The 13,639-nt window shown below is 31.3% G+C and overlaps 3 protein-coding genes and 1 pseudogene across 3 annotated transcripts in view; 2 read left to right on the forward strand and 2 right to left on the reverse strand.

The window, feature by feature from the left end:
* LOC125816391 (cysteine proteinase RD21A-like) overlaps positions 1 to 13,639 on the reverse strand; it is a 215,690-nt gene that overhangs the window by 34,596 nt on the left and 167,455 nt on the right. The window lies entirely within an intron of this gene.
* Positions 4,146 to 5,017, forward strand: LOC125816181 (uncharacterized; annotated as a pseudogene).
* LOC125816194 (uncharacterized) lies at positions 8,747 to 11,952 on the reverse strand. Its single transcript, XM_049495780.1, has 5 exons — positions 11,919 to 11,952; positions 10,395 to 10,799; positions 10,154 to 10,307; positions 8,966 to 9,516; positions 8,747 to 8,862 (listed from the first exon to the last, which is right to left on the reverse strand). Exons 1-5 carry the CDS (start codon positions 11,950 to 11,952, stop codon positions 8,747 to 8,749), a joined length of 1,260 nt encoding a protein of 419 aa, XP_049351737.1.
* LOC125816409 (uncharacterized) lies at positions 12,517 to 13,404 on the forward strand. Its single transcript, XM_049496015.1, has 2 exons — positions 12,517 to 12,828; positions 12,913 to 13,404. Exons 1-2 carry the CDS (start codon positions 12,521 to 12,523, stop codon positions 13,316 to 13,318), a joined length of 714 nt encoding a protein of 237 aa, XP_049351972.1. The 5' UTR covers positions 12,517 to 12,520; the 3' UTR covers positions 13,319 to 13,404.

A 13,639-nucleotide genomic window follows, 5' to 3' on the forward strand; every position in this document is an offset into this window, starting at 1 on the left:
CAGGTGAAACTTTGTTTACATGAAAAACGGTGGCCTGTCACGTTCATAATTGAAGCTTATATGCAAGGGTAATCCATAACCTGGCTTGACCATGAAAATTAAAGAATACCTGCTCGTGCTCTCATATTGCTCTTCACGTTTTGCCATTGCATTTTTCGAACAGCGTGCAGCATATGTTGGGACTGTTGACCCATTGAAACCGTACGGTTGCTTTTCAATTTTTTTGATTTCATTACGTAGATATAGTTCTGTTTGCTATGGAGGTTGCAGTTTGTATATTTCGCTTGTGAATATACAAATAGGGGTAAGTATATACAAATTTTGTATTTATACATTTAAGGATTTTTTTAGAGTCTCGTTTGTATATTTTACTTGCCAAACATGGTAATTTATTATGTATTTTTCATAAATTGTATACAAATAGCAGGGGTTAACATATCCAATATTTTGTATTTATACAATCAGAAATTGAATTATGCAAATTTTGTATTTATACAAATTAAGTGAATAGCAAGAATTGGGGAAATTGTAGCTGCGATTTACAATTTTTTTAAATTGTAGCTATAGTACTTAATGTAAGGTAAATGTTTGTTATTCTGCATAATTTTCCCTTCTTATTAAATGCTTACATATCTTAGTCCCATGGATTTGGTAGTCGTCTTGATTGAATTTTGGATTGTGTCCTAACATGCCGTCGAAGGAATCCTGTTGTAATGTTCACATTTCATTAACTATCATGTGTTTCATGGTGGTTTAAAAATCCGTGGAAAGAACGTGTGAAGACTAAAGAGTTAATATTCGTGCTGTCAAACTGAAAAAAATAACAGTAATTAATAACTTGGTAAATCTGATGGTAGTAAATGGATATATACACATTTTGATAGTTTGTGTTGGTAAAAGGATAATAGACTTTATACTAAAAAATTAACATTTGCAATGTAGTCGGTATATCTAATTTTTAGTCCAATTTAAATTCGACACTTGGGTGAAAGGTAGATAACTGAGGCAACTAATCTTTAGTCAAAATTTTCGTATCAAACCAGCTCATACAATTTTGTAGGGGAACGTGTACATTTGTGAGAACACCAATTTGTGTGTGGGTTGGAGGAAGGGAGGCATGTTTTCGACCAATGTGTTTGTGGGGGAAAGTCTTGGTAGACTCTTTTTATTTGATCGCAATGTGAAAGACTCACTTGAAAAAGCGAAAAGAATAAATAAAAAGAGCGGCGATGTGTTACAAAATGACCAGTCTATCTATAAACGGAGATCATGTAAAATATGTAAAACATGTAAAACTTTTTAAATAGTTTTGTACCGTAGCTCCCAGGTGGGTGCGTCAGGGAAAAGAACAAAGTAGCGTTTATTTGGTTTGTTGCGGTGACAAAAATAATTATAACTGTGACATAATAACTTAATGGTTGACTTTATTATATTTCGGAAATTTGCGTGTTATTCTTTACGTGATCGATAGAAAATGGATAGACGCATCTATCAAAGATTAAAAAAAAATCCTTTAGACTAATTAGTGCTCACACAAAAAGTTACTGTATAAACTATATATCCGTGATCATCATTAAAACAGTAGCGTAAGTGCTTAACTTTTTGCTTATCATTGTTTTATATTTACAATTTTGAAATATTCCTTTTTTTTTTAAATGAGTCATCGACAAAAGAGTTTAATATTTGAGTTTTGACTATGGTACGTATACGGATCGAATTTCCGTCATTCCTTTGGAGCTGATGGAGGAATATAATTATACTGAATGTTCCTTTGTTTGACTTTTGTAAAATTCCTTCATAACATGCGCCACATTTATAAACCTGTATGATTTAACGTTTTCAAACCAAAAATTATTCCAATCTTTGAAAAAGAGACGTTCAATTCTTCTTAAATATTTGTCAAAGTACAAGGACATTCAAAGTCCAAGAAACATACCTTTGTTACACCAACCCCCATGCTACTTTTTGTCACCTTTATATACTGACAAATCCTTCTTTCTGAAACACAAATCAAACAACAAGAATTAGAATTTTAGCATTTTCGGGTCGATCGCTCTCTTGCAAGTGTTCGTCTATACAACGACCGCAAAATGAATAAGAGTACTTTCAAGTCTTTTCTAAATGCCTTTGCAATGATACTCCTTTTTGTGTGGCTTTCAAGTTGCATCAAAGTGGAGGGGTTAAGAAACCTTAAGGAGGAACACTCTTTGATTACTTCAGTGGTAGAGAGTTTAGTTAAACAAAAAGCATATTCTGGGCCAAGTCATAGGGGTAAAGGTCACTAGTTAGCTAGCAAGCTTCAAGTTTGTTTCATTCTTTTTAATCTTCTTTTATGTCATAATTTTGTTATCCTAGTGGAAAAAAGAGAGATTGTCATATTGAGTTTTGATGAAATTATTTTATTTTTTAGATTACCATACATCAGGTTTGATGTACGAGAGCTATATTTGTTGTTGTTGTAACTTAACTTAGCATTAAAAGATTTTAATAATGTCCGGTGTACAGAATATCTCGCGCTAGAAGTAGTCGCGTCTACCGATAAGTGCGGGCTGCGGTGTGTTGCTGGATGATTTTCTTTTTAATATTTTATTAACTTTTTCATCTTACTAAAAATATACTAAAGCACCTTATAAAAAAAAATACTATATATATGTTAAAGTGTCCAGAAAAACTTAGTTGGGCATAAAAGAAGGCAATGTCACTTACAGTGTCAGTGCAGCAAACTTATGGCCGTTTTTACTTATTCAATTTGGATTTTGCATATTTCTTAAAGAACTAATGATTGACATGAATATTTTACTATAATATTCGTATTAATTGAAATATAGTCTTAAATCTTAAAAAATGGCTCGGGGAATAAACAATTAATGTTGAGAGTAAAATAGCTCTTGATATGTTAAAAGTAACAAGTAAAAATAAAAATACATATCTTTAATATCATAGACAAAATAAAATAAAATATGATAACTAAAAAAGGTTGTCAAAGATGGTCATCTATTTCCTTTAGAAGCAAGCTTGGGGTTTGGGCCTCAGATATATGTTACTTGGACTTGGGCCTAACGAAACATTTAAGCTTTTCACGGGTCGGAATTAGTTGGTCCATGCAAGAAAAGTGAATGATTAATGGGAAAAGCTTCTTGTGGCAAGAGTTTGGAGTTTTAAACTATTTTCACTTGTCAAACTTCGAACAAATTTTTTCGTATTTAACTAACGATATTTTTATCTAAACTTATTTCAGCTTTAAAAGATGGCTATTTCTTAATTATATTTTTGTCTGATTTGAAATTGGACCATTAATCCACTTGTAAAGTTAGCCCTACTACTTTGTGTTATTAAGGACCAAAACATGAGGTCAAGTAACTTTGAGGTACCAAACCAATCACCTAAGAATAGCCCACCATTAAATTGTGGAATAGATACTTGTAACGACACATCTCATTTTGACTATTTTCCTTATTTTTTTTAAAATTGCTTAAAATATTAATAACCATAATTTTAATTATTAGATTTACAGGGTTTTCTCAAGTCATTATATTTTTGAGTTACGAGTCTATTTGTTGTTTCAATTACTCTATTTAAGAAAAATTAGTAGAATCGATTTAATGCATTAGAAATCTTTTTCTTAACGTAACCGGCCAAACACAACTAGTACATTGGACCATCAAATCTTCACGCTTTCCCCCATTATTGCTCCACTTGTCGTCCTCTCCTAATCAAATTAATTATGTTAGGCTCACAAGGACAAAACAAAAGATTAGATTTGTCACCAACCAATTGTGGCATAGTGGTAACTAATCTTTCATTTTTAATAATAGGTTTCACGTTCGTCTTTGTCTTTGTTAGGGTGCGTAACTAATCTTTCATCTTTAATAAGAGGTTTCACGTTCGTTTTTGTTAGGGTGCATTTTATCCCAATGTGAGACTTTTTAGTGTGAATCCAGATTTAGTTGAACTCGTCTGTAATACTAATTTTCTTGTTAGCATTAATTGATCGTATGATTTTGAATGTTTTGTGATTATTTTGTCCAAAGATCAACTTGACAGTTCGTTCTTTATTTAGTAGTAGTAGTGCTATAAATACATAGTCCAATGATCGAATTTAGACGAGCATCAAACCAACAACATCGATATATATACACACATAAATGGCTAAGTTTTTATTCATAGTAATTTCTTGATTATTTTTCGTAGCCTTTCAAAAAGGAGGCCAAGCACTTACTGTAACGTACACAGTAACAAATAGGGATCCAAATTCAGCTGGAGGCATTCGATTCACAAACGCAGTTGGCATAAATTACACCAAACAGACACTGGCCAATTCCACAAATTTCATTTGGGCAATTTTTCAACAAACAGTTGATGCTGACAAGAAACAATACACAGCTCTCAATGCTTTTGTTAGAATACTACTAATGGATATATTGCTTATACAGTTGGCAATGAAATTCATTTAGGCACAAATTACATTCAGTCTTATTCCGGAAACATTAAAACTGAGCTCACTGGAATCATATTTCATGAGTCAACTCATGTTTGGCAATTCCTCGATTCCAGGTTAGTGGCGGATCCAGACTAGAGTCTAGACACAATGGGTTTTGTGAACTCGTTGTGTCTAGCTAGGACTATATGTATGTATATTGTATAGACATGTCAAATTTAGGACTATATGTATGTATATTGTATATTGCTTACTGTATTATAAATAAACAGAATTCACTGATTCGAAATCAAAATTTGTGAGTGCTTCCAGGGGGATTAATAGAAGGGATTGCAGAGACTAAAGGCTGGTTATGTGGTTAGTAACTGGGCGAAGAACGGTCAAGGTATGCGATTGGATGAGGTTATTCGGTCACAGCACGTTTTCTGGATTATTGTAATGGTTTGAGAAATGGATTTGTAGCAGAATTGGATAAGAAGATGAGGATTGGTTATAGTAACAATTTTTTTTGTTGAATTGCTTGGCAAGACACCTGACCAGCTTTTTGTTGATTACAAGGCTAAGTATAACTCTGCTTAAGCCTTTTATGCATTACATGATCATATAAATTTTAATGAACAAAATAAGGTGATCAATTTGGATTACCCAGAGACAGGGCGGCTTAACATAATTGGAGGCCTAAAGAGAAATTTCAATTTGAGGCCTAAAATATAAACAAATTTCGTATACGTATTTATTCAGAATGTTTTTGTCTTACACTATTTAGATGAAAATTATTAGTATTTAATGTTGTTTTTCGATTATTGATTTTAGGTAAGATTTTATCAACTCAATATTAATTTTTTTTAAAAGAATATACTTTATATCATAAATAATTAATTTTTTTCTATAAAATTTTTAACACATAATTTATTTTTGATTAAAATTTGGGACCCTAAGGCATAAGCCTTAATTTACAAAGAGAAGAGCTGGCCCTGCCTAGAGATTATGTTATTATTGTTGTTTTCCGTATACATATGAGAAAAATCAAATGACATAAGAATATAATTTTAAAAATAAAGGGAAAATGGTCAAAAATATCCCTCATGAGAAAAATCAAATGACATGAGAATATAATTTTAAAAATAAAGGGAAAAGGGTCAAAAATATCCCTCAACTTTGTTTTATTAATTGACTATACCATTGCCGTTAAAAAGAAGTTATTTTACCCCTACCATTACTAATCTCATCATTTATACCTCTCAATTGGATGGAAAGCCCAAATCAGCTAAAAATACCCAACTTCGATTGAATGATTCGATTTTCTCTTTTAACCCGAATCCGACCCACTAAAATCAAATTAAACCCCAAACCCATCTTCTAATGTTCTTCCTCCATTGAAACACCATCGAAGATAACTTGACCCCATTCATGGTGTTTCTTCGCAACCGTTGCTCAAACCCATAATAATTACTGCATCCTCAAACACCCTTTAGCTCATCTTACTCAACCCATATCGGCAAAAACTTCAGCTTTTAGGTGTTTCCTTGATGCTCATTGTCGCGTAAGTATTATAGCCTGACATTGAATTGAATTGAATTCCCCCATGGAAAATTTGGTTATGTATTTGATTTTGCTAATGAGAGTATTTTGATATGGTGATTTACAGGAAGTACGAGGAATTAGTCCATCATATGTTGAAGATTTTTGTTACATTACGGGCCATACATATACGAAGGAAGTGGTGGTGGGCCATAGATTACAACTGTGTGAAATTTTTACATTCTTTGGTGGCTGCTTCTGTTCTATTCCTTTCAAGGTTTACACTACAACCAAATGCACATTTATGGAGTGCAACTCTTCAACGATATTCGGGATATAAAGCATCAGACTTGAAGGAATGTATTCTTATCCTACATGACTTTCTAAGAGAAGAGATGAGTTTGTTGTTATTTGTTACTATTTAGTATTGTGGGTCGGGTTTGGATTAGGGTTAAAATATAAAATTGGGTAATTTCAATTGAAATTGGGTTACATTAAGTCAATTTAGGGTTTTCCATCCAATTGAGGGGTATAAATGATGAGATTAGTAACGGCAGGGGTAAAAACAACTTCTTTTTAACAGCAAGGATATAGTCAACTAATAAAACAAAGTTGAGGGGTATTTTTGACCCTTTTCCAAAAAATAAAAGCATGATATTTCTTTATCATTTAAATTTTTTGATGAGATAGTCACACTTTAATTTAATTTGATATCAGAGCAGATAAAGATTCTGAGACCGAATCTCACAACAAATATTTCAAAAAAAATAATTCACGTATTTGACATATGAAAAAAATCAAATCCAAACAAAATAATTAAGTAAATAAAAATATAGGTGATTACATCCGTCAAACCCTTAATACCTTAAATTTGATTGTCTATGGTCTATATTCCCTATCAATTAATTACATTCTCAAATATAAATTGATTTATCTTGCTTCTCAAATTTGATTGTCGTATATTTTAGGAGTTCTATTCGCAATTACTATGGTACACGTCAATCATAAATTGCTATAATTAGTGGATACTTTTTTTTTTGCCCGCACAAACGTAGTATCTATTAAAATATACAAAATAGTTTTGGGTTAAAAAAAATGTATCAATTTTATATAGGATTTAGACCTAATGTCAATCGATCAGGACTTGTACTTTTTTAAACTTGCTTAAATATTTATTTAATAAGTACTCCTTCCGTTTATTTTTACTTATCTACAATATCAAAATAGATGTTTATTTTTACTATTCGGCTTGAAATAAATCGAAAAATAATTTAACATTTTATACTTATTTTGTCTTTATTATTAAATAATATTTATTTATCAATATTTAGATAAGTTTTTATAATTTATAAATACATAGTAAAATTATTAGTATTATATTTTTGAAAAATAACCTAAATAGACAACTTTAAGTTTTTTACTGTCTATTTTTTTCTACTTTTTTAAAATATTACTTAAATCTCTTCTTTCTCTTAAATATCAAAACTGACAGATACATAAATCACTTCTACAACCCACGTTCACCACCTCCTATTTCACTCCTTTTTTTCTCCCTAAATTCACTCAAATATCTTATCAGTTACAAATCAATATCCCAAATTGATTTTCAAATTTTTTCTCTCTCAGTTCAACCAGTTCCAAACTTCTTCTTCTCCATCCTCTCTCCCTTCAAAAGTTTGTCATATCAATTTTCATCTTCTTCCTTTCATATCTATTTTTTTTTCAGTTTTTTCTTCTTGATACATATGGATCCATATCCTATATCAAATTCTTCTAATACTAATCGAACAATATACGATTTCGATGATAAAAACTGGGCAGAAAATAGATCAAAAAGTTTGCATGACCCATTAAATTTGAGGAATCAGTCGAACAAAGAGGTGCCTGAATCGTCTAAACCAAAGGTTGCAAAAAAGCCTCCAAAAAGGGAAGAAAAGCAGCACCCGCTATTTCGTGACCTTCATTGCCTAGAGTGCGTGTTTTTAATCTTTATTAAACTTGTTTGTGATTTGTATTGCGTTTGCTATGTTAGATTGAAATTAACTGATACATTAACTACACGTGTTATGCTATATTGTTTATTGTGGCAAAAAATGATACATACAAAAATCCCATCTTAATTTGATACATACTGATTTTAGATTTGGTTGACACATATAAAACCCTTGTTTTATAAGTGTATCGAAGAAGATAATACATGTAAAATCTCAATATGAAAAAAATGTTGGTCAAATTTAACAAAAAAGTCGTTAATATATCAGACAGGTCATCCTTTTGTATAATGTATCAAGTTATACAATAAGTTCAACTAACATTGATGTATGAGACAATTGAAGATTGGTAGCATGTATTTTTTTTATGTATCGAATTGTTTTTATTATGAATCATTTACTCTTAGTGGTAGTAAAGTGTAACTGTTAGTGTTAGTTAATTGTTGTTTAATGTGAACTAGTATTTTTATTTATGTATCATAAAACATCATTATAAATAGTAAGATTTTTCTTTTCATTTTGCAGTCAATGAAATATGTTATAAAAAAGGTAGCAATACATGTCTTAAGGTTTGGTGCCCCTTTTAACACAAATTTCTTGGAGGAGTTTCAGAAGTCTATAGGGGATGATGTTATTGAAATGTTCAGAGCTACAATTTTTGGACCATATTTAGACATCCCTAAATGTAATTTTCAGGATCAAATCACTAAATGTTTGTTGTTGTTAGAGTTGGAACAAGGCAACTCAAAGGTGTTGCATGTTAGACATGCTAATTGAGGTATCTTGAATTTTGATATCATAATACTCTCATTCCTATCTGATACAACACACATTTTTTCGCGCTCACCAAATGCATTTTTGAATTGTTCGAATAACCATGCCCACGAACAGTCATTTTCAATGTCCACAACACTATATGCCAATGGCAATATGCAACCTTATTACAGAACAACATACATTATTTCAGTTGATACATAACATCTACAAACAACTCACAACTAAAAAAAACACATACCTGCCCCATCAAGTGTGCTTGCTGATACAAATGTCCCTTTGTAAGCTCCGCCAAGATGTGCACCATCGACAACAACTATTGATTTGCAATAATCGAACCCCCTCATCAATGGTCTTAAGGCGACGAAGAGATACATAAGTTCATCTTTCTCAGTCTTCTGCATTCTTATATAAGAATATAGATACACAGTATTTAGCATGTATATGTATCTCGACATCTGCCTATATCCATCAGATAGTTTACCCCTTATCATTTCTAGTACACGTTCTTTAGCACGCCATGCCTGCTGGTAAGATATTTGAACACCATAGAATTCTCTAATATCAACAATTATATCTTTTGGAGTATGAATTTGTTTATGGTTGACCAATTTTGGAGCAGTCACACCACTTACAAACCCGACTGTTTCTTGGACTTTGGTTAGTACCATATCCCTCATTGGACATGTATGTTCACTATTGAAGTATCTAACTTTGAAAAGATCAAATTTTTTCCCGCAGGAAGCTTTCATAATGCAGTCACATTCATTCGAAAAGCATACCAACACATAGTTGTACAATTTTTTTCATCATATTAATACATTTAGCAGTTACATTTTATAATATATAAAACATTAATGTTCAAAGTAATCAAAAAATGATGTACATTAATGTATCAACAGTTTTTAGAAATCAACACAATTAATTTAGTGTAGTTTTATGTATTAGATTCAAAAAATATATATTTATCCAAGTATCACAAAATTTTTGAATGTTTCGGCTACATGATTGTTGCTATTAAATTATTTAATGTTTCAACAATGTTATCCTAACGTATCAACAGTATTAACTCAATGTATCGACAATATTAACGACCAACACAAATAATTTGTATCAGATTCAAAAAAAATAAAAAATTATCCATGTATCACAAAATTTTGAAATGTATCGTCTATATGATTGTTGCAACTAAATTTTATAATGGTTCAATAGTATTATATGTTTTAACTTAATGTATCAACAAATAATGTATCATTATTAATCTACCACATATCATATACAACAAACTAAATAAAAATCAACATCGCCATCAAAGACTTTCTAAAAAAAATAATGTATCATACAATAAAATAAAATAAATGTATCGCCATTTATAGATCTAAAAAAATCAAACACAGTTCTTCACAAAACATATCAAGTACTCCCATACCTTTGTCTATCAGATCTCTTTACTTTGCAATTGAAGTTGTTCTTTATCTTATATTTCGCCATCACATCAACGAGTGTTGTTTTATCCTTATATAACTGACATGTCTTCACCTCTATACTTTTTGAATTAATTATGTAATTTGTAACTTCCAATTCTGGAATATAATATGAATCATTTAAGGCTAGAAGACCACTAGAAGACACCCAGGACTATAGCATATCGTGAAAGAAGCACACTGGACGAGCGTGCTTCGATCGTGTCTCCGGGAAAATTCTCGATTCAACCACTGCAAGAGCTTCTGTATCCTGTGTTGTGCCTTCTACACACGTAATTTCTCCGCATGTTCTATCAACGTTATGTACATCACCGCCAATCTTCTCACTTGTGTCAATGCATAATGGATACATTGCAAATCCTGGCTCATTTTGTTTCACTTCTAAATATAATTTAACACCTATGTCGTTCTTAATTTTCATCAGAGACGAGTTATTTTCTACGATGTAACGAATTTCAATGTTTTTCCTTGATACATCGATATCTAACTCGGCTGAAATTGTTGCTTTGAGATTCAAAAACGAAATTGATTGTCCAACAACGATTTCATCACTTTTGTAACCTTCATAATTAACTTCGCTCACCCAAATTTCTGATGCCTCAGTAGAATTGATATATTCATCATGTATCAGCAAAATTTTCGAGTTTTATTCAAATTTCTCACTTTTTCGAAATCGATGAATTTTCAAAAATTGTTCTTCAATAGAGAAGATGTAATTTTGAAATTTGATATTTGTAATCTCTAAATCGGCTACCTATTAGGATATGGATTGTTTAGGATCAGTTAGGTGTAAATCAAGCTAATTAAATTAACAGAATTAATTATTACGTTTTTTTTTTCCTTTTTTAGCACAACAATAATCTGTTTACCTTGTATCAGATATAATGTATCGAAATGTTAGCTATGTATCATTCACCTACCTTTTTAAGAGATTTTTTGTAAAATGAAAATTAATTGGGATAAGATGTAATTTATATCTTACACCATGGGATTCCTTTAATTTTTACTTTATTTTTTACTTCCCCTTTCTAGTACTAATAACACATTGGAATAACTGTAGTATCATGCTGTATAATATATCATTTAAAAAGCAGTTCGAATTTTCCATTTCTCTTACTCGGCGGCTTTTAACGACAATTTTTTTTAGGAAAAATTACTTAAATACACAACAATTCTTTACCTATTCTCAATATTTCCCTACTCTTTTACTAAAATACAAAAATCCCTTATTTTCCCCCAATTCAACTTAACCGGATACTTTATTAGTTTAAGTATCCGACCGTTATTAATTAAAGTATCCGCGCTGCTATATTATGCATCCGCCCGTTAATTAAGTATCCGTGATGCTAACAACTTAATAATTTAAGTATCCGTCCGTTATTAATTAAAGTATCTGCGCTGCTATATTATGCATCCGCCCGTTAATTAAGTATCCGTACTGCTAACAACTTAATAATTTAAGTATCCGTCCGTTATTAATTAAAGTATCTGCGCTGCTATATTAAGTATCCACACTGCTATATTATGTATCCGAAAAACACTAAAAAAAGGGATTTTTGGTAATTAATGAAAGAGTAGGGAAAAGAAGTAATTTCTTTCTTATACTATGTTATTTGCCTAAATTTTACTTTTTTTTATTTGTTCTTTTTTATTAAAAAAAGAGAGAGAAATTCCATTTGTTCCATGGTCAAATTAGATACGTATGTTCACCAGCACCTGAAGAAAGCCTTTTATATATTTTCATACTTTACACCTTTAGCCAAGCAAAAATTGATCTAAACCAAATGTCAATTTTGGGAAATAAAAAAGATATTAATTAGTTCATTTTAATTTTGTTCAATAAATGATTTATACTAGTATTTCTTGAAGAAAGATATAAGATAATTTAGTAATAATCCGTATGATGATTATTATTATCTAATTTCTTTATTGAGTATACCAAAAATTCAAAAACATATTTGTAAAGGACCCGACGAAGAATAATTTATTAAAATTTAAAAATTATATTTTCCTCACTTTTCTTCTTTTTCATAGTATATCTATTAAGAACTTGTGTCTATCTTAATTCTTAAATAAATAAATATCTCATCGATAAATAAAAATAAATAAAAAAATTGCTAAAACAGGAAAGAAACTGTAATATATAAATGGGAATAAGGAATGGAAAACCTGATATCACACTCAACTGACTCTGTCTTCTCCTTTTAAAAGAAAAAAAAATTGTGAATACTCAACTTAGTCCCAGTATAAATATTTTATGTTTATAGAAAAACTTATATAAGTGATTGTTTTTGTTAACTTTGAGCAAAAATATGGCTAACATGATTTCCTTTCTTTCTTCTCTGATAATTATTCTTGCAATATTCACCCAAAAAATCAATGCTGTCGATTACACGGTCACCAACAGGGCCGCGAACACCCCTGGTGGTGCCCGTTTCAACCGAGATATTGGTGCACAATATAGCAAGCAAACATTGGCAGCTGCCACTTCCTTCATATGGAAAACTTTCCAGCAGAACTCTCCTGCTGACCGCAAAAACGTGCAAAAAATTAACATGTACATCGATGACATGGGTGGAGTAGCTTATACTAGCGGCAACGAGATTCATGTTAGCGCCAGGTATGCTTAAAAATTGATTCAATAAATAAGAACTGATGCACGTGATGAAATTTCAATTGTGCCACATAAATTCATGTTTTGTAGGTACATTCAGAGTTACTCTGGTAACGTCAAAAGAGAGATTACTGGAGTACTATACCACGAGAATACTCACATTTGGCAGTGGAATGGGAATGGACGGGCTCCAGGTGGATTAATTGAAGGGATTGCTGATTATGTGAGGCTCAAAGCTGGTTATGCACCTAGCCACTGGGTGAAACCAGGGCAGGGTGATCGATGGGACCAGGGATACGATGTGACAGCTCGATTTCTTGATTATTGTAACAGCTTGAAAAGTGGGTTCGTAGCACAGCTTAACAAGAAGATGAGAACTGGATATAGTAATCAGTACTTTGTTGACTTGATGGGAAAGACGGTTGATCAACTTTGGAGGGATTACAAAGCTAAATTCCCCACAATGAATGAACTTGTTTTATTAGACCAAATATGAAAAATATTATCTAAATGCCTTTGTACAAATTCAAGGCTATATGTGTCATGGTCTTGTTGAATAATAATAAGCACAAGGGATTAACTACAAGTTATCTCACTCATATGACTTAATTATGAAGCTACTATATAATTTATCCAACTATCGTTTCCTCTTTTATATGTTTAGTTAAATGTCCACAAAATAATGTTGCCTGGTACTTCTCCATGGCTTCAAAAGATTATAGGATTATTTCCATGCCTTCAGATATCCATAGCAAATAAGTAGAAGCATGTCACCATAAAAGCAGAGTCATGCTAGCTGGAGTGAGTTACCAAGATC

The sequence above is a fragment of the Solanum verrucosum genome, unplaced genomic scaffold, assembly GCF_900185275.1.
Source record: "Solanum verrucosum unplaced genomic scaffold, falcon-dt-bn FXZP01000261.1, whole genome shotgun sequence".
In the NCBI taxonomy this organism is placed as follows: domain Eukaryota; kingdom Viridiplantae; phylum Streptophyta; class Magnoliopsida; order Solanales; family Solanaceae; genus Solanum; species Solanum verrucosum.